This window comes from Candida margitis, assembly GCF_024628925.1.
Source record: "Candida margitis strain CBS 14175 chromosome Unknown scaffold1, whole genome shotgun sequence".
NCBI lineage: Eukaryota > Fungi > Ascomycota > Pichiomycetes > Serinales > Debaryomycetaceae > Lodderomyces > Lodderomyces margitis.
The window spans coordinates 265,536-283,238 of record NW_026261901.1 but is presented as its reverse complement, the minus strand read 5'-3'; the positions used below and the strand labels follow the sequence as shown (position 1 = coordinate 283,238).

The 17,703-nt window shown below is 38.8% G+C and overlaps 10 protein-coding genes across 10 annotated transcripts; 4 read left to right on the top strand and 6 right to left on the bottom strand. All coding sequences in view use genetic code 12, as the record gives it.

Moving 5' to 3' along the window:
* Window positions 1-932: 932 nt before the first annotated feature.
* Window positions 933-2,450, top strand: CANMA_004759 (tetrahydrofolate synthase; the record flags this gene model as incomplete). The annotated part of the gene is made up of 1 exon (XM_051817068.1): window positions 933-2,450. One exon carries the CDS (start codon window positions 933-935, stop codon window positions 2,448-2,450), a length of 1,518 nt encoding a protein of 505 aa, XP_051669525.1.
* A 59-nt stretch (window positions 2,451-2,509) lies between these two features.
* Window positions 2,510-3,739, bottom strand: CANMA_004758 (uncharacterized protein; the record flags this gene model as incomplete). The annotated part of the gene is made up of 1 exon (XM_051817067.1): window positions 2,510-3,739. The coding sequence occupies one exon, from the start codon at window positions 3,737-3,739 to the stop codon at window positions 2,510-2,512; it is 1,230 nt and encodes a 409-aa protein (XP_051669524.1).
* Window positions 3,740-3,961: 222 nt separating this feature from the next.
* CANMA_004757 (non-specific serine/threonine protein kinase) lies at window positions 3,962-6,688 on the bottom strand (the record flags this gene model as incomplete). Its single annotated transcript, XM_051817066.1, has 1 exon — window positions 3,962-6,688. The coding sequence occupies one exon, from the start codon at window positions 6,686-6,688 to the stop codon at window positions 3,962-3,964; it is 2,727 nt and encodes a 908-aa protein (XP_051669523.1).
* Window positions 6,689-6,775: 87 nt separating this feature from the next.
* Window positions 6,776-10,116, top strand: SUV3 (ATP-dependent RNA helicase; the record flags this gene model as incomplete). Its single annotated transcript, XM_051817065.1, has 3 exons — window positions 6,776-6,820; window positions 7,197-9,087; window positions 9,581-10,116. The coding sequence occupies 3 exons, from the start codon at window positions 6,776-6,778 to the stop codon at window positions 10,114-10,116; spliced, it is 2,472 nt and encodes an 823-aa protein (XP_051669522.1).
* Window positions 10,117-10,632: 516 nt separating this feature from the next.
* Window positions 10,633-11,697, top strand: CANMA_004755 (uncharacterized protein; the record flags this gene model as incomplete). Its single annotated transcript, XM_051817064.1, has 1 exon — window positions 10,633-11,697. The coding sequence occupies one exon, from the start codon at window positions 10,633-10,635 to the stop codon at window positions 11,695-11,697; it is 1,065 nt and encodes a 354-aa protein (XP_051669521.1).
* Window positions 11,698-11,812: 115 nt separating this feature from the next.
* On the bottom strand, window positions 11,813-13,516 carry CANMA_004754 (uncharacterized protein; the record flags this gene model as incomplete). The annotated part of the gene is made up of 1 exon (XM_051817063.1): window positions 11,813-13,516. The coding sequence occupies one exon, from the start codon at window positions 13,514-13,516 to the stop codon at window positions 11,813-11,815; it is 1,704 nt and encodes a 567-aa protein (XP_051669520.1).
* Window positions 13,517-13,675: 159 nt separating this feature from the next.
* On the bottom strand, window positions 13,676-14,887 carry ERG10 (acetyl-CoA C-acetyltransferase; the record flags this gene model as incomplete). Its single annotated transcript, XM_051817062.1, has 1 exon — window positions 13,676-14,887. The coding sequence occupies one exon, from the start codon at window positions 14,885-14,887 to the stop codon at window positions 13,676-13,678; it is 1,212 nt and encodes a 403-aa protein (XP_051669519.1).
* A 478-nt stretch (window positions 14,888-15,365) lies between these two features.
* On the top strand, window positions 15,366-16,124 carry CANMA_004752 (uncharacterized protein; the record flags this gene model as incomplete). The annotated part of the gene is made up of 1 exon (XM_051817060.1): window positions 15,366-16,124. The coding sequence occupies one exon, from the start codon at window positions 15,366-15,368 to the stop codon at window positions 16,122-16,124; it is 759 nt and encodes a 252-aa protein (XP_051669518.1).
* Window positions 16,125-16,390: 266 nt separating this feature from the next.
* CANMA_004751 (uncharacterized protein) lies at window positions 16,391-16,767 on the bottom strand (the record flags this gene model as incomplete). Its single annotated transcript, XM_051817059.1, has 2 exons — window positions 16,391-16,515; window positions 16,572-16,767. 2 exons carry the CDS (start codon window positions 16,765-16,767, stop codon window positions 16,391-16,393), a joined length of 321 nt encoding a protein of 106 aa, XP_051669517.1.
* A 146-nt stretch (window positions 16,768-16,913) lies between these two features.
* CANMA_004750 (mitochondrial 54S ribosomal protein uL16m) lies at window positions 16,914-17,549 on the bottom strand (the record flags this gene model as incomplete). Its single annotated transcript, XM_051817058.1, has 1 exon — window positions 16,914-17,549. The coding sequence occupies one exon, from the start codon at window positions 17,547-17,549 to the stop codon at window positions 16,914-16,916; it is 636 nt and encodes a 211-aa protein (XP_051669516.1).
* Between the last annotated feature and the right edge of the window lie 154 nt (window positions 17,550-17,703).

Below are 17,703 nucleotides of genomic sequence, written 5' to 3'. Positions count from 1 at the left end.
CGGAACTAAATGAATGATGCAAGGACTCAGCTTAGCTTCTAGGTGATAGATCTAGCCAAGTTCCACTTTCATTGTCTCTGGGGACACATGACTTAAAATGTGGTTAGCAGTTGTTTGATGAATTTCTTGTATCGCCAAACTTCTTTCACTAACGGTATAGTCTTTGACCAGACCTTTTGACTCTATTCAACCAACTTCCATCAGTTGAATGTTAGCCAATACGCGTGAAAACTGGCTGATTACGCGTATGTTTCGAAACCACGCGTCATACATAAGCAACTTGTTTGTGCAGGTTCAATTGAGCCAATTGAATCACTCAGATTGCCTAGGAGTTTCAATTAGCTGTGGTATTTTCGATCGGGATATGTAGAACCAGAAAGAAAGAAGAGTGCCTTGTGGTGGACAAAGAAGGGATTTTTTAGATTTGCAGTTATAAGAGAGATTTTATTGTGTGTCCTTTTTTGCCACCTTGACTTTACACAAAGGAAAATTTTAGAAATTTCATTTAAAACTAGCTACGCTGTTCAAATTGGACTGAACATCTACTTAACCTCTATTCAACCCAACACTAGCAATTGATTTTACAGCCAAATGACAAGGCATGTTATGTCTTGGTATCTTATATAGCTTTAAACCAATGCAGTGTAGCTGGTAGCGATAAAGTATCATGCTTACAATTTTAGTCATTGCCGATACGGTTGTTTGACTTTAACATACTAAAGATCAATGTCCTCCCTTTGTTACAACCGAGCACTAGGCATGTAATAGTACGAAGTAATGGCTCTGGAAACTGAGAATCCCAACCTCCTTATGTTACATCTTTGTGCCACTAATTATTCATATCGAAGATCAAATCTTTTTTTTTTTTTCTTTCATCAAACAGGTGGAAGATATATATATCTCCATTAAGATACAATTGTCTCTTAAATGGAATGAGAATACCAAAGATGAGTTCTCGTACATACACAGATGCTATAAATGCATTGAATTCGCTACAATCGAACTTTGCCTCTATCGAAGCAATGAAGAAACTAGGACCCAATGTAAATAGGAACGAACTCTCAATCAACGAAGTGAGAGAATACACCGCCAGATTAGGCTACGCACCGAGAGATTTCAACAAGTTGAATATAATCCACGTCACTGGTACAAAGGGAAAAGGGTCTACTTGTGCATTTACCGAGAGCATTTTAAAGCAATATCAGCCTGATTATATTACCAAGATTGGATTATATACATCACCGCATTTGAAGTCAGTACGTGAAAGAATAAGAATCAATGGACAACCTATTAATAAGGAATTATTCACAAAGTATTTCTTTGAAGTATGGGATAAGCTTACAAGTACCAAATCTGATCCCAAAGAGTGGCCTAGCTTACAACCAAGTGAAGTAGTGAAGCCCATGTACTTTAAATACTTGACCATTTTGTCATTCCATGTATTTTTACAAGAAGGAGTTGATACGGCAATTTATGAAGTTGGTGTGGGTGGCACTTACGATTCAACTAATATCATCGAAAACCCAACAGTCACTGGTATAAGTGCTTTGGGAATTGACCATACATTCATGTTGGGAAGTACAATTGAAAGTATAACCGACAATAAAACGGGAATATTCAAAAAGGGGAGTCCTGCATTTGTCAGCGAACAAAAAGAATACCCAAAAACACACGAGCTTATTGAACAAAGGGCAAAAGAATTGGGCGTTTCTTCATTAAATTTTGTTCACCCAAATGATTTGCCAGATGTGGAATTGGGACTTTCCGGAGAATTCCAAAAAGAGAATGCTGCATTGGCAGTAAGATTAGCAGATACTCACTTGAAGTCCATTGGGGTTGATAGTAGACTTGAAGTCTCTTCAAGTGATGGAAAAATCGAATCACTCCCCGATAGATTTATCAAAGGATTGAAAGATGTCGATTGGCCAGGAAGATGTCAAGTCATCACTAACAATCCATCTGGTATCATATGGTATGTGGATGGTGCACACACCATAGAGTCTATAAACGCATCTTCGACCTGGTTTAAGGAAGAGCAGTTGAAATCGCCACTGAAGAGGAGAGTACTCTTGTTTAACCAACAAGGTCGTGATAATTATGCTGAGTTATTAACCACATTATACCAAACAATATCCGAAAAGGGGCCACAATTAGCATTTGATGAAGTGATCTTCACTCCAAACATTACTTGGTCTTCTGGACAATACAATCCTGAACTATTAGCCAAAAACACTTCGGAAGACGCAGTCAAAAAATTGGAGATTCAACACAAGTTTAGTGAATTGTGGAAAGAGTTGGATGATGGGAAAGCAAAGAGAATGGTGTTTCCCGATATAGAAACGGCAGTAGAACATTTAAAGAGTGGAAAACAAGAGTTGAATGTGTTTGTATGTGGGTCATTACATTTAGTTGGTGGATTCTTGGTAGTTTTAGATAATGAAAGGGAATAGAGCAATGTAAGCACAAGTGAAATACTGTTTAGTGGTTCATTTCTATTAATACACTCTTTTTAGTTAGCACTACTATTAACAAGATTCTCTCTAGTAGCTCTAACGATATCATCAATGTTGGTTATTGAATCTGACCATTGTTGTAATGCCTTTTTAACAAGATTCCAATTTTCAACATTAGCTTCCTCATCACCAGCCAAAATAAATCTATTAACTCTAGTCAAGTAGAATGTCTCTTCAATTTGATTGATTTTCCCTTCCAAAACACCTGCTTTAATTGCTTCAACTAGTAACTCTTCCAACTCGACTGAATCGGATGCAATTTCAATTTCACTATATTTAAATACAATATCATCGTGTTCTGATGATAATGACTTGCTAGCAAAAAACTTGGCCAAGTTTAAGATTCTCGACTTTTGGTGAATGAATTGGGAAGGCAAGGATGAATCAGCAGCCAAAATATCTTCTGTTGAAAGTATTTGGCCCCTAACGTATTGACTAAAAACTTGGGTCAATTTGCTGCCGCCATTTTTCAACGCCGATGCAACATTGTTATTAACCAAGAATGAAACGTCAACAACTTTCGATAATAATGCAAACTTGGTCAATTTTTCCACTTCCGATTCGGATACGGCAAAACTGTGAGTAAATGATTTAATAAAATTTAATGACTTTAACGAGTATCCTGTATCCAACGCAATGAAATCCCAGAAAATTTGTTTAGTCTCATTCTCTGAAGCATTACTTTCTTGTAACCAGTTGACCAAGTTTTCCGATATGTTATCTTCAATAGCATTAAATTCAATATTGGAAGTTTGAATCACATTTAAAATTTCCTTAATCACATATATCCTAGTTTTGGAACCGCTAGGTAACAAATTGAAAATTGTACTTAAAATCGACAACACTGAAGTGGATCTAATTGATTTTCTATCCCTTAACGACAATGGTTGTTGAGGATTGATGGCCAAAATCAATCTATAAATGGCAGACGATTCATCATTTAATACTGCATCAGTACCCTCTAACTCCGTAAGGATATGGATCAATAAGTAAATGGTTGGCTCAAACTCTTTATCAGTCAAGTTTTTCAATGTTTCGGCAGTGGAAGCTTGTTTAAGTATGGTGGATAATTCTTGTTTATTGGAGATGGCTTGATCTTGTTCTTTAGGCAACAATGAGTCAACTTTTGTGGTAAGTTCAGTGGAACCATTAAGACCATCAAGGACCTGAGCGTACTCCTTGATCGAATCTTTCAAGTCATTATCAACGACAATTACTGAAGCCATAGTTTTTGGGGAAAGTACAGAAACGTCTAAGTAAGTTTGGCTTTTAGGCAAAAACCGTAGAAATCTGAATTATAAAAAAATTTTCCAGAGTATGATGGCTTACGTGCAGGACTAAAACAAAAAAATGCGGTTTTTACAAAGTCGTGTACTTTGGGTGGAAACTGGTAAAGGCTATATATGCATGGCTGATTTTTGCAGCCAAAACAAAGCTCAGTCCTACTTTCACATCTCATCGTATTCATCCTCCTCATTAATGGTGGGACCATACATAGTTTTATTGGCATACCCATGGGATCCTGTATTATTGTTCAAAGGGTTATTCAACCAATCGTTAACTTGTTTTGTATCATGGTAGTTGTTAGGCACGCTGTTGTTGTTCTTATTGGCAAAAACAGGCGGCATTTGCTTTCGATTCATCTTTGCATCACCTCTAGGCGCTGCTGACCTTGGGCTCAGCTTAAAGTTGAATGGTGGAGAATGCGAGCGATAGCCTTGCATTCGGTCAATTTCATTTGTGTTTGCGTTAGGAAGGATCGAATTGTTGTGTAAAACAGGTGTGGGCGTAACAAGATTTGAGGGCCGGTTTTTCACCATAAATTGAGAATGCGTATTGTGATCTCCATTCATTGGTGGCACCTCATCAGTATACTTTGATTCACTGGGGGTATCATCTGATGAATTGCTTGTCACTCTTGACATGGACAGTTTTTTCTTGACAGTCGTTTGTCCACCACTAGTCGTCGACGCTGATTGAATGGATTGATCAGATGATAATCCTCTTCTGTAACTAGGTCTCTTTCTTGCAGGAGTTCGGCTGCTTCCAAGAACCATTCCGGAAGTAGATCTTCCATCTTGTGACATGCTAATACTTGAATCATATGCTTCATCTTCATCATCCTCGTCGTCTAAGGTATCAGTTTCATCTAGTATATCTAATTCCGATTCCGACAACATGGTTGACAACTGACTCAATCTACTGATTTGACTTATTTGCGAAATCATCGACGAAGGTCTTGTCCTGCTTAATCCTCTGCCTTCACCGGATGTTGGTGTTAAATGATTTGACCCAGATGCCTGTATTTCAGCAGGCGTGTCCAATCCACCGTCATTAGATCTAGTATCGGATCCTATAGTTGCTGGCGTTTGTTCTGTGTCACCTACCTCGAATGAAGTTTGACTGCGGCCATATCTTTGCGGACTTTGTTGCAACTGCAACTCCAGGGTCCCACTTCCGGTATCATTTTCATATTTTTCAGACCGTTTACTGACAACTGAGGTTGAATCGTCCTTATCACCTTCATTACCATTCTTGTCCTTTTTCCAAAATTGCAATTTGTTTAATATCTTCCCACTCTTGTTCTGCTTCTTTAATGATTCTCCGGTTGATGCTGCATCAGATGGTCTTCTTTCCTGTGGTACAAAAGACACAATTCTATGTAGGGGTGCATCTATTTTCGTAGATGTTGGTGAAATTGCCTGCGTGTGAGCAGTCATATCAGCTCCTCCAATTTCGCTCATCGAGTTTCGAGGTGGGTTTTCCCGATCGATACTGAAGCGAGCATTCAGCTGTGATCTTGGCAGATTGCGCAAATCAATGTTATCACCCGACTTTCTTGAGTACGTGGACAACCGAGCCAAATTCGTTTTGCTTGAGTTTTTGTTGGAAGTAATACTCAAAGACGAAATTATTCGCTCCAATGGCTGCGAACCAGATAATTGGTCTGACATGGAGAGAGCACTCTTCACTTTCTTTCGAGATTTTCGTAACGAATTCCTTGCTTCAAAATACTTTCTCTTTTTATCTCTAATATACCGTTTCTTCTTTTTCGAAAATTCTCGAGTCAATAACAATTCATAAAATGCCGTCAACAGATTCATTTCGTTGCTGTATATGCTTGCTTGAAGCTCATCAATGTCGACGTTTAGTCTCTGTAACTTCCGAATCAATTCACGCTCTATCCTTGTATCAAACGGTTTTTGCATATAATTATAATGCTGATTTATCGAAAGAATTGATTCACCATCGCCAACTGCCTTTTTCTGATTTTTTTCTAGATGCTTGTTGTATACGTCAATTAAAAACGATGAATTCAAAATCTCACTGATACCTGGTCTCTGTGTTGGATCTTTGCTCAACATCTTCAAGATCAATTGATTGATTTCTGTTGGAACAAAATCAGCAAAAAGTGGGGCATCATTGATTATCTTTGACTTTACCTTCATCTCATCGTCATCATCAAACGGTAGTACGCCGTAAAGCATAGTGTATAAGATAATCCCCAACGACCACACATCTATAGCGAATCCCGAGTATTTTTGCCCCAATAGTAATTCTGGTGCCATATAAACTGTTGTACCACATATTGTCGATAAAAATCTTCTAGACTGTGGATTAAACTCTCTGATGAACCCAAAATCAGTCAACTTGACACAACTCTTCTTCTTGTCGGACAAAAGTATATTCTCCAATTTTAAATCTCGATGACTTAAATTCATCGAGTGAACAAATTGCACCCCAAGAAGAACTTGGAAAAATATATGGCGACATTCGTTTAAATCCAATCGCCTTTTCTCATAAACTAGGTAATACAACTCGCCTCCTTCACAGTACTCCATAGCGATCCAAAGATGGCTTTCTGTCTTGATAACTTCGTAAAGACTCACGATGTTTTTATGCTTCAATTGTTTATGGTAATAAATCTCCCTCACAATATTTGGATCGTCAATTAATCCACATTTAAGCACTACGTTGACATTTAGTAGAACATGGGTGGCAAGGTATACCTTTCCAAATGCTCCTTCACCAATTTCTTCTGTGATCCTGTAGTTCCCAATTTGGCTAATCTTTGGAGACGATATTGCCATGTAAAAGTTGTTAAACTCATTAGCCAACTGCGCTGTATTATTCTGCTCCTTCGAATACTTTGGAAGTGCCCGAGTGCTACTCATTTGCTATTCTTTAATATCGCTAACCACTGGGCAAAAAGGAATGACTGTGTGATGCAGAGGTTGAAACAATTATATATAAAAAAAGGAATGCTGGGTAATGCTATCTGCAGGGTGAAGCTTCGCTTGGGTCGAGTATGATGTATTCACAGTCTTTTAGAAAATGCTATCAAGTAATAAAACTGAATTTGATAATGTGAGTTTCGTAGAATGCAAAGTAAGCAAGTGACCGCTGTGTATGGCGTCGAAATTTCCACATACACTGGACCTGTATAGAATGCACTGTTTTTTTTTCTTTGTGTGTGTGTTTACATTGGAAACTAATTTTAGTTTGAGAAAGAAGGATGTTGCCCCTCATCGCGTTGAGACAGGATTTTGCAAACAGAACACAGCAGATAGCACAAGAATGATTTCTTCAAGGATACTAGCGCAAGTACGACTAAGGGCGAAAGTGAATACAGTTGTCACATTCCAGCACTTCGGAAGACATGTGTTTCCATCAACATCTCAGATCATTCCACTACGATTTGCAACCACCCGACTGAGTCCAGCTTTGCCTATAATTAACGCAAGTGGAGGTGCATATACGGCAGACAGAACTAAGCCTACGCATGAAGACAAAAGGGCTCTTATTGAATCTATAACAAACCCACTAGAGCTGATAGAGCAGAAGATCAGGTCGAAATCATTCGTGTACCCCTACAACTACTTAAACGAGGAGACTGCGCAACAACTAGTTATATTTGAAAACTTTGCTTCTTCAGTTCATGATCAAGTGTTGAAAAGTGCCAGCTTTGATGATAGCTATCTCACGGTCGCAGAATTCATAAACCCCAATCGCCATCTTTTACCAGTGCTTATAAACTCCCTCCATCATGGGAAATACCCACAGGAAATGCTTGAATTATACAACCTCAAAGACAAGGATGAACTATTGGAACATGTATTAACCCATGTTCTATACAAAGATTATTTGGAGTACAAGATTGAAACAACGCCGTACGAAAAATCAATGATTGACTTCTCCAACCCTGCACAATGGTTTCCTGAAGCGAGGAAGATGAAACGTAAAATAGTGATGCATGTTGGACCTACAAATAGCGGGAAAACTCACCACTCGTTACAAAAGCTTTCAAAAGTAAAAACAGGCTACTATGCTGGTCCATTGAGATTGTTGGCGCGTGAAATCTATGAACGATTCAACGACCAGGGCATTGGATGTAATTTGATTACAGGTGAAGAAGTTATACCCTCAATTGATGAATATGGAAGAGTAAGTGGGTTGGCTTCTGGGACTATTGAAATGATCCCATTGCACAAAAAGATGGATCTTTGCGTTATTGATGAAATACAAATGATTGGCGATCCACAAAGGGGTTCTGTTTGGACTAACGCAGTGTTGGGAGTTTTGGCTCACGAAATTCATTTATGTGGAGAAGAGAGTGCTGTTCCCTTGATTGAGAGGTTAGTTAAAATTACTGGCGATGAGTTGGTTGTAAAGAAATTTGACCGGCTAGGGAAATTAACGGTGGAGAAGAAGCCAACAAGTTTAAAAACTTTAAAAAAGGGTGATTGCTTGGTTGTGTTTTCAAAGAGAAAGATTTTGGACTACAAGTGTAGCATCGAAAAAGAGACAACATTGAAAGTTGGTATGATTTACGGTGCGTTGCCGCCCGAAATAAGGGCTCAAGAAGCCGCTAGATTCAATAGTGGTGAATATGACGTGCTTGTGGCTTCTGACGCAATTGGTATGGGATTAAACTTGAAGATCAACCGAATTGTGTTTAGTGGGATAAACAAATTCAATGGATCTGAAGTTGAGAACTTGTCGACGTCGCAAGTCAAACAGATTGCAGGGAGGGCGGGTAGGTTTAGTGCAGAACATGGCTCGAGAGAGGGGTTTGTCACGGCTTTGCAAAGAGCTAGTTTATTGTACATTAAGGAATGTCTAGAGAGGCCGATTGTTGAACTTGAAAAAGCATGTCTTTGGCCAACAGACCTCGTGTGGAAGTACTACATGACAAACTATTCAACTGAAGGCCCCTTATCGGAGACCCTTTCCCATTTCATTGCCAGTACACTGAACTTTAAATCAGAATTATACTTTCTAGCTGACTTGGAAGTTAAGACGGGAATTTTGGAAATCATATCAAAGGACAAAATGCTAAAAAACATGACCATTGATGATCAATTAACCTTAAGTGAGACTCCAATTTCAATCCATGGCCCCATGAATAGACAACTTGTCGTCCCCACAGTTAAGAAGTTTTTTAAAAATATTGTTGAGAGAAGTTGCAAAACTATATTTGATTTTGGGTTTTTGGATCTACCCCTTTTGTCAGCCAAATCGTTGCTCACCAAAGATATTAAAGTCCCGTTGGGTAATGTTGAAGAATTGGAAAGTATGCATAAGTTGATATTGTTGTTTTTGTGGCTAAGTCAAAGATTCCCAACTTTGTTTATCGACAAACAGTCAGCTATGGAGTTGAAGGCTCTTGTCGAGAAGAGGATTACTGAGGAGTTGAATAATGTAAGAAGGATGAACAAGATGGGGAGACGATGAAGTTTACTAGACAGGTAGGCCTTTGTAAATAGATAGACATTACATCTGTAGAAAATGTACATTGCAATTAGATTACGGGTGTTGGTTTTGTTGGACAAAATGCAAAGATCTGTTCTTCCCCTCCTCGTTCCCCCACTTACTTGGCAACCACAAAAACAAGAATATTTTTATTCCCCCAAAATTTTTTCACTTCCAAGACTCCGATTGGATCTGGCTATATAAAACAAGGCAACCCGATTAACTTCGTTGTCGAGTGAATCAGATCGACCATATCATTTTTTTATAAACGTTACATACAGCTTACCCACTTGTTGAAATGCCCACAGTAATAGTCGTTGGAGGTCCAGCTGGAACTGGTAAGACAACACAAGGTGAATTACTTGCAAAACATTACCAATGTCCATTTATAGAAGGAGACTCATTGCATCCACAGGCAAATATCGACAAAATGTCTCGAGGAGAGCCATTGACGGATGAGGACAGATGGGGTTGGCTCAAGAAGCTAGCACACGAAGCTAGCATCAGAGCTATTGAAGATCCAAGCAAGACGAGTGTTGTCTCCTGTTCAATATTGAAGAAGGTTTACCGTGATTATATCAAGCAAAATTCTTTGGGACATGACTTAAACTTTCGATTTGTGTTTCTTTACACTACATTTGAAGAGTTGGTGAAACGAGTTGAGAACAGGAAAGGTCATTATATGAAATCTGACATGGTAAAGTCTCAATACGATATTATGGAAATTCCTCGAGGTGATGAGTTATTGAGGAATGGTGGAGAAGGTGTAAGTGTTGACTCTACTGGAAAATCAGAAGAAGCTATATTTGATGATATTCTTAAACAATTGAGCTTACCAAAAGATAGGTAGTAAATAGGTATATATATATATATATATATAGGGACAGAATAAAATAGAAGCCAATGATACGAATTGTCAACAATGCAAGGTGTACTATGGATCTTTTATTTGAGCCTGAAATCGTTTGTTCAGACCTAACACACACTCTGACCAATGGCAGATAAACCACACACACACACAGACGCACAAAACGCCTCATACGTAAAACAGTTACAAAAGAGGGAATGAACGAAAAAAAAAAAAAAGAAAAGAAATGGCTTGCAGAGATTTACATTTCAGAATGAGACACACACGCTCACAGAGAACAAATATCACAGGAGAGAGACAAGGTAGCTAAAACAATTAACCTTACGCCCTAAACATCACACGCAACCTGACGCTTTACATAATTGCATTAGCACGCCTAGACTCAAACTCCGTATCCCTGTCTACTTTTTATTTTTTTTTGGCACCTGTTACAACAACGCCTTTCTAGTACAAGATACAAAACTCATAACCAACCTTTTGTCATTGTTCCAATATTACATGTCATCACCAATTGATATTGACACACTCCCGTATTTCAACCCCAATATTGATCGACGAGTGGCAATCATAACTGGAGGGAATAGCGGTATTGGGTTCTACACAGTTTTGCATCTATACCTACATGGATATATTGTATACATCGCTAGTCGGTCAAAATCGCGATGCTTGAAGCTGATTAAAGAATTGGAATATCGAGCTAGTCAAATGAGACTTTTGGATAATGGACGTAGTCAGCATCAACATCATCAAGGTGCGAATGGAACAAGTACAGGTGGTGAGGAAAATGAGCGCAGCTTTGGTGAAGTACATTATTTGGAAATGGATTTGAGCAATCTACAATCAATAGTGACTGCTGTTGAAACTTTCAAGTTAAAAGAGCGATATCTTCATTTACTAATCAATAACGCAGGGGCAATGGCTCTTCCGTATAGCAAAACCATCGATGATTTTGAAATCCAACTACAAACAAACTTCATATCCCCATTTTTGTTAACCTTGAAATTATTACCGATACTTGAACGAACCAGTGATGCATTTCCCCAAATTGAGCCAAGACCGCGAGTCATCTACTTAAGCTCCCTGGGTCATCAATTTGCCATTCGATACTTCAATCTAAAAACATCGTTGGACTATAGGCCCAATTTCGTATTGACTTGGATTAGATATGGAGTTGCCAAAACTGCCGGAATCCATTTTATGAAAATGTTGGCCTTGCGTAACCCAAAAGTATTGTGTGTCTCAGTGCATCCGGGGTTGGTCATGAATACAAATGTATTTGCATATTGGACAAACTTGCCCATTGTGGGCATCATATTTTGGTGTTTTTTCCAAATATTTGCCTGGTTGTTTGGAGTCACTTCTGAACAAGGTGCAAATGAAGTTATACGAAGTTCGTTGAATCCATATTTATCAGTTGAGGAGAACAATGGGAAATATTTCGGGTTAAATGGCAAAGAATTGCAGCCGTCGAAAGTTGCTGATAACATGGATTATGCGGCGAGAACTTGGATATGGACTGTGCATGAATTAAGCAAAAGAGGGTTCATCACACCTGGCGCATAGGATAGTTAAAGGCATATGGGCCAGCTTAAACTAGATCATTCCTATTGGCATATGCAACACAGATTGCAACTTTTAATTCTTTAATTAGTTTTATTTAATACAAAAATTGCTCTATTTATTTCTTCATCTTCAGTTCAAGATTGTTGTCCTCGCTTGTCTTTAATGTCTCCATTGTAGTTGTAAGTCGTTCAATCTCCTTTTTAGATAATTTGGGATCTAAACCTTCGTATTCTAGTGGCTGCTCCTCGTATAAAGTTTCAATTGTAGGTCTTTGCTCATATTTATTGGAGATATCCACATTGCTGTCACTTAATAATTCGTCACTATCATCATCATTACCATCGCCATCAACACTTTCCCAATCAGCGTCATTTTCTTCTGGTTCTTCTTCACTGAAATGTGCGCCTTCTTGTCTTAGCTTATTTTTAAACTCTACGTACTCATCATATGCCATATCTCCTTGATATGTATCTGGCGTATCACTTTGGTAGTCGGAATCATTATTATACTTGTTGCCACTCATTTCCAAAATGATTTCCAGTTCCATGAATTCCGGGAAATCTTCAAACTCAGTGTTTTTAAATTCATCCTTGAATTTACTTGTCGATTGCAAAACTGATGATTTAAATTCTTGATATTTCTGAGCCACTTGTTCCCGCGGGATCCATTCAGAAGCAATGTCGTAATACTTCCAACGAAATTCATTTAGTTCATCATCAGTTAAATCGCTCTCCTCATCTGCTTCATCTTCATCCTCGTCTATTATATCTTCAAAGTCATCTAATCCTTCTTCAAATACCTGTTGAAGATTTTTGGCGTATTCTTGTTCATCCTCCATCTTGGGTCCATTTATATTAGCAATCATTTCAACTAGCTCGGTATTTTCAGGGACGGGATTCGATATTATTCCTCTGCTGATGAGTTCCTCCTGTAGGACCATTCGCGAAGATGGCTTCATTGTATCCGGCACTTTTGGTTCCTCCTTGCCTTGATAATACTTTTGCAACCCCGACAAAACGATTCCACTTAGGTCTTGCGGTTTCCCCAATGCAGATGCAATACCCAAGAGTACACCAAAGTGTACACTGTTAATGGGCACGGTGACATCAATGCCACCGTCAAGATAAAGCGGCTTGACTTCCTCCTCGTCTTCCAATGCTTCCAAGCTTTTGGAAATCATCATTGGATCAGTGGTGGCTAATTTTGCAACCGGAGCAGGTAAATTCAAATTTACATCATGAACATGACTCAATCCTGCAGTTAAATTACAAACATCCTTTAACGCTGCGGCTAGATTGGAATTTTGTTTATAATCCCCCACAAATATCTGCTTTATTGCATCTTGCAACAGCAAATATCCACCGTGGCCACCACGAGTAAGCTCAATGCATCCGCCATCATGTAGCCAGACTCTATTCCGCGAAGTAGTCACATCCTGCAACTCCTCATCAAGGGCATCGTGGCAAGTAGCTAGCACTGGTTCAAGCGTGACCGAATCAAAAACATGAATATAGCAGTCTTCATATTTGGTGAAATCTAGTAAAATGGCGATAAATAATTCCATATCAAGGACATGCTCATGATAATTGATTTCACCGTATATATACTCAACAACATTAAAGGTGAGAGCCTGATACTCGGGCCGTTTGAAGTTCCAGGGGTATTGCATCCATGGTTCCATGTATTTCACATAATTAGTCAATGTCTGATCGATATGCTTAGAAATAATCACAAATGATAATGTGGTATCTTCAAATACAGATTGAATCTCATGAGGCTGTAATTCATCGTCCGTCCATAGGTATTCTGTTGATGTCATCTCAATTGCTCATTATAAGACCCTAATCAAAAGAATTGCGATGCGCAGAGAGATTTCGTGCGGCGGCATGCACACGTCACAAAATGAACTTTTTATAAGACAACCATAGTTTTCTTTATTTTATTTTAAATATATGCTAGCTAAAGTTACTCAAGTAATCTATAATTTAGTGTCGTGGTCGACTTTTTCAATTACAATGGATGAAGCTCCACCTCCACCGTTACAGACACCGGCACATCCAATCTTTCCACCTTCTTGCGACAAAACAGAAATCAATGTAATAATAATTCTAGCACCTGAACATCCCAACGGATGACCCATGGCAACAGCACCACCATATGCATTGACTCTTTCTTGAGGGATGTTGCAGATTTGACAGTTGGCTACACCAACGACAGAAAAGGCTTCATTCAACTCAAAGAAGTCAACTTTATCTTGAGAAATGTTGGCGTGCTTCAAAGCCTTTGGGATAGCCAAGGATGGAGCAATAGTGAAATCAATTGGAGCTCTAGCAGCTTCACCCCAACCAACGATCTTGGCCAATGGTTTTAAACCCAACTCTTTCAACTTAGCTTCAGAAACCAAGATTAATGCAGCACCACCATCGTTCAACTTGGATGCGTTTGGCGCAGTAACGGTACCATTTTCCTTTTGGAAGACAGTTCTTGCTCCCTTGACTTTAGCTTCGTTAAAGTTTTTGACTTCTTCGTCTTCACTAATGGTTACATCAGGTTTACCTCTGACACCTTTGATGGTGATTGGGCTGATTTCATTGTTAAACTTGCCCTTAGCAGTAGCATCAGCGGCCTTTTTGTACGAGCTGATGGCAAATTCATCTTGTTGTTCTCTAGTGATTGAATGGTCTTTGGCACACTTTTCAGCAGCAACACCCATCAACTTGGAACTGTAGACATCCAACAAACCATCCTTTTGAATACCATCAACAATAGATGCATCTCCGTATCTAGCACCACTTCTACCCGTAGGCAAGTAGTATGGTGTGTTACTCATAGATTCAGCACCACCAACAACGACAATATCACTGCTTCCAGTGATGATGTTTTGGGCACCAATAATAACAGCCTTCATACCTGAAGCACAGACTTTGTTAATGGTGGAAGCAACGATGGTTTCAGGCAACCCTGCCTTTAATGCCACTTGTCTAGCTGGAGCTTGTCCTACATTGGCTTGCAAAACTCCACCAAAAACAATCTCATCAACGGTCTCTGGTTTGATTTGGGGAACCTTAGCTAATGCAGCTTTGACAGCATGAGCACCCAATTCAGGATAACTTAATGATGATAAACCACCTTGGAATGAACCGATTGGGGTACGAGCAGTGGAAACAATGTATACAGGTGGAACAGTCATTATATGTGTGCGTATGTGTAGGTGGAGGTTGTGAAATAGATACTATTTTATGTACTTATGGGAAAGTAGATAGGTAATCTAGTAAATAAAAGAACAACTAATGGTTTAGTTAAAAAAATAGTGGTGGATTTTTGATATCTTTTTATAAATTTGTCAACCACTCAATATTTGTTTCAGTCGTATAATTTCTATTCTCATAAATTTTTTATTTTCCAGAAACGAACACGTCTAATATACAGTACCAACGGTTAAAAAATAAAAACCAAAAAGAAACGAAGCGAGGTTAAATTGAAATTATTTTTTATAGAGACAAAGTGGAGTCAAATGGAGATATTTCTCCGAGATCACGTGTATCGCAATAGACAATAACTTTAACAAAATTTCAACCTTTCAGTAAAAGCAATACAAAGCAAACTGGAAGACCCACATCAACTGATCTCAACCATAGAAGACAACAACCACTAGCAAAAAGAAACAGATGCTCCGCTTTCACTGTATTTTTACCAAAGCATCTCGACAAGCTTTGCTTCGGCAGTCTCCCATCATCACAAAGCCATTGCTTATTCGTCTGTTCCAAACGTCTTCAACACAATACAAACTCTTTACTGGACACAAGAAACACGCCGAGCCTATCACGAAGCCAAACACCACCATTAATCCAAAATCTGTTGGAGCTACAGATGAGGATCCACTCAAGGGCTCACTGTCAACCCTTCCAAATCTGGGCCCCACCGAACACGACTTTAAAACCCATCCAATCTTGAAACGAGTACCCAAATTTCTTCGTAATTACACGGCCAAATTCGTCAACGCACCACTCTCGCACTTGATTGCATTTGTTGTGCTCCATGAAATCACGGCAATTGTACCCTTGATCGGTATTTGGTATTATTTGCACCAACATCCTGGATTCATCCCTTTGGATCTTCCTCAGTGGGCATTGACTAAGGGCGCCAAGGTTATTGATTCTGCGATGGGTCAGTTTGACTGGAGCTTTAATACTAGTGATAAGTTGTCGGTTATTATGGAAGGGGCTTACGCATTCACTATTGTCAAGTTGTTCTTGCCTCTCAGAATTATTATTAGTTTGTGGGGAATGCCGTGGTTTGCCAAATGGTTTGTTTTACCAATTACAAATTTGTTTGGCAATTGGAAGAAATTGAGAAAGGTCAAGACTGAAGTCAAACCTATCGATGCAAAAATAAAGACTAAACAGGTTGATAAACCGAGACTATAGAGGTTATAATGTAGCTGAAGAACGTTGTATCACGAATAACATATGCAACGTTTATTGTAGCAGTTGTTAGACTTGATTATACCTTGTATATATATTATATTGGAATTCAAACTTATCCCGAGTCAATACAAGCTCGTCCCAGAAGCAGTTCTGGCGGGCATTTCCTGTAAAGCACCACCCCCTAGAGGACATGTTGTAGACATTTACAAACTCTCACTTCTCTGTGAATCTATTCCCAAGCTATCCCACAGGAAATTCGTTTGTTTTCATTTTTTCAAATCTGTTTCAAGCTCTTTAGACCAGCTATCGAGCTCACTTATGATTGCTTCAATTTTAGTCACTTTCTTCTCTATATCCACCAATAATTGTGAATGCTGGTCAAATTCCTTCTCTATGTTTGCTAAAGTTAGTATCTGTATTCTAATCTTCAAATATTATTTGACATACTTAGAAGTTCCAAATGTTTGCCATTTGCTTCGAGTTCGTTCAAGTTATTTTCCAATTTGATATAGTTTAGTGATTGATTGGTGTTGAGATTCTCGAGGAGGTTCAAGTCAATTGTAGATACATTTGTATCCGACTCTATTACTTTCGATAGCGTGGTTAACGTATGTTCCACTAGTTTTGGTGTGTCTTTGGACATCGGTGGAGTAAGAATGAAGTTCTGTTCTTGTTTGATTTTGATCCGCATTCAATTACAAATATCGAACTTTTGATTTCAAACACCAGATTCAGACAAGTGGTTATCTGTCATTAGTTTATTATTTACAGGGCATTTACATACAACATCTACCTCCCGCTATACAATTTATACATAGGATTGGTCTTGAAAGTTTGGATGTTGCTCCATTTCTTACTTGGTTGGGCATTCAACTTTTCAACATAATTAACCTTTTCCGGTTTATCAATCAAATCAGTCATACTAACTCTTACCTTCGATTCCGGTGTTATAATCTCATATAACCCGGGCAACTTGTCTGCTGCTTTACGTAAAGCTTCTCTGGCAACTTTATCATGAATTCCCCCATTGATTTCAAAAAGTACTTTCCCCGTGGGTACTCTAGTTGCCCAGTGGTCAAATGGCCCCTTACCTTTACCCATTCTTGTTTGATTACCTTTGATACAAACAGCCAAATCGCATACGAATCGAGTGAAAAGCTTTGATTTAGTCGGACGCAACTCACGACGCAAAACTTTGTCAGCTGCTAGTAATTGATTGGCGCCCATTCTCAATCCGCGTGATTTCAAACGTAATCCAATTTTGCCAAATTCTAGACTGTTTCCCTTGATCGATCCCCCTGTCCTTACGGAAACTCGTCCCTTTTGTGCTTTTTCAACTTCTCTGAATCTTGGTGCGTATTCGTGTTTGAAACGTTTGAAAACTGACGTGATAGTCAGCGTGTGCTTTGATATACTAGTAAACATAGTTTATCGAGTTATGATATGAAGGTATTGAAATGGGAGCTTGGATTCGCTTGTTGGTCAAAGCTCCTATAAAAATTTTTTATTTTTTTTTTCACTGAGAGGTCTGTGTCGTGAATTAATGTCCTGTAATTTTATCCGCGACTTTTCACCTGCA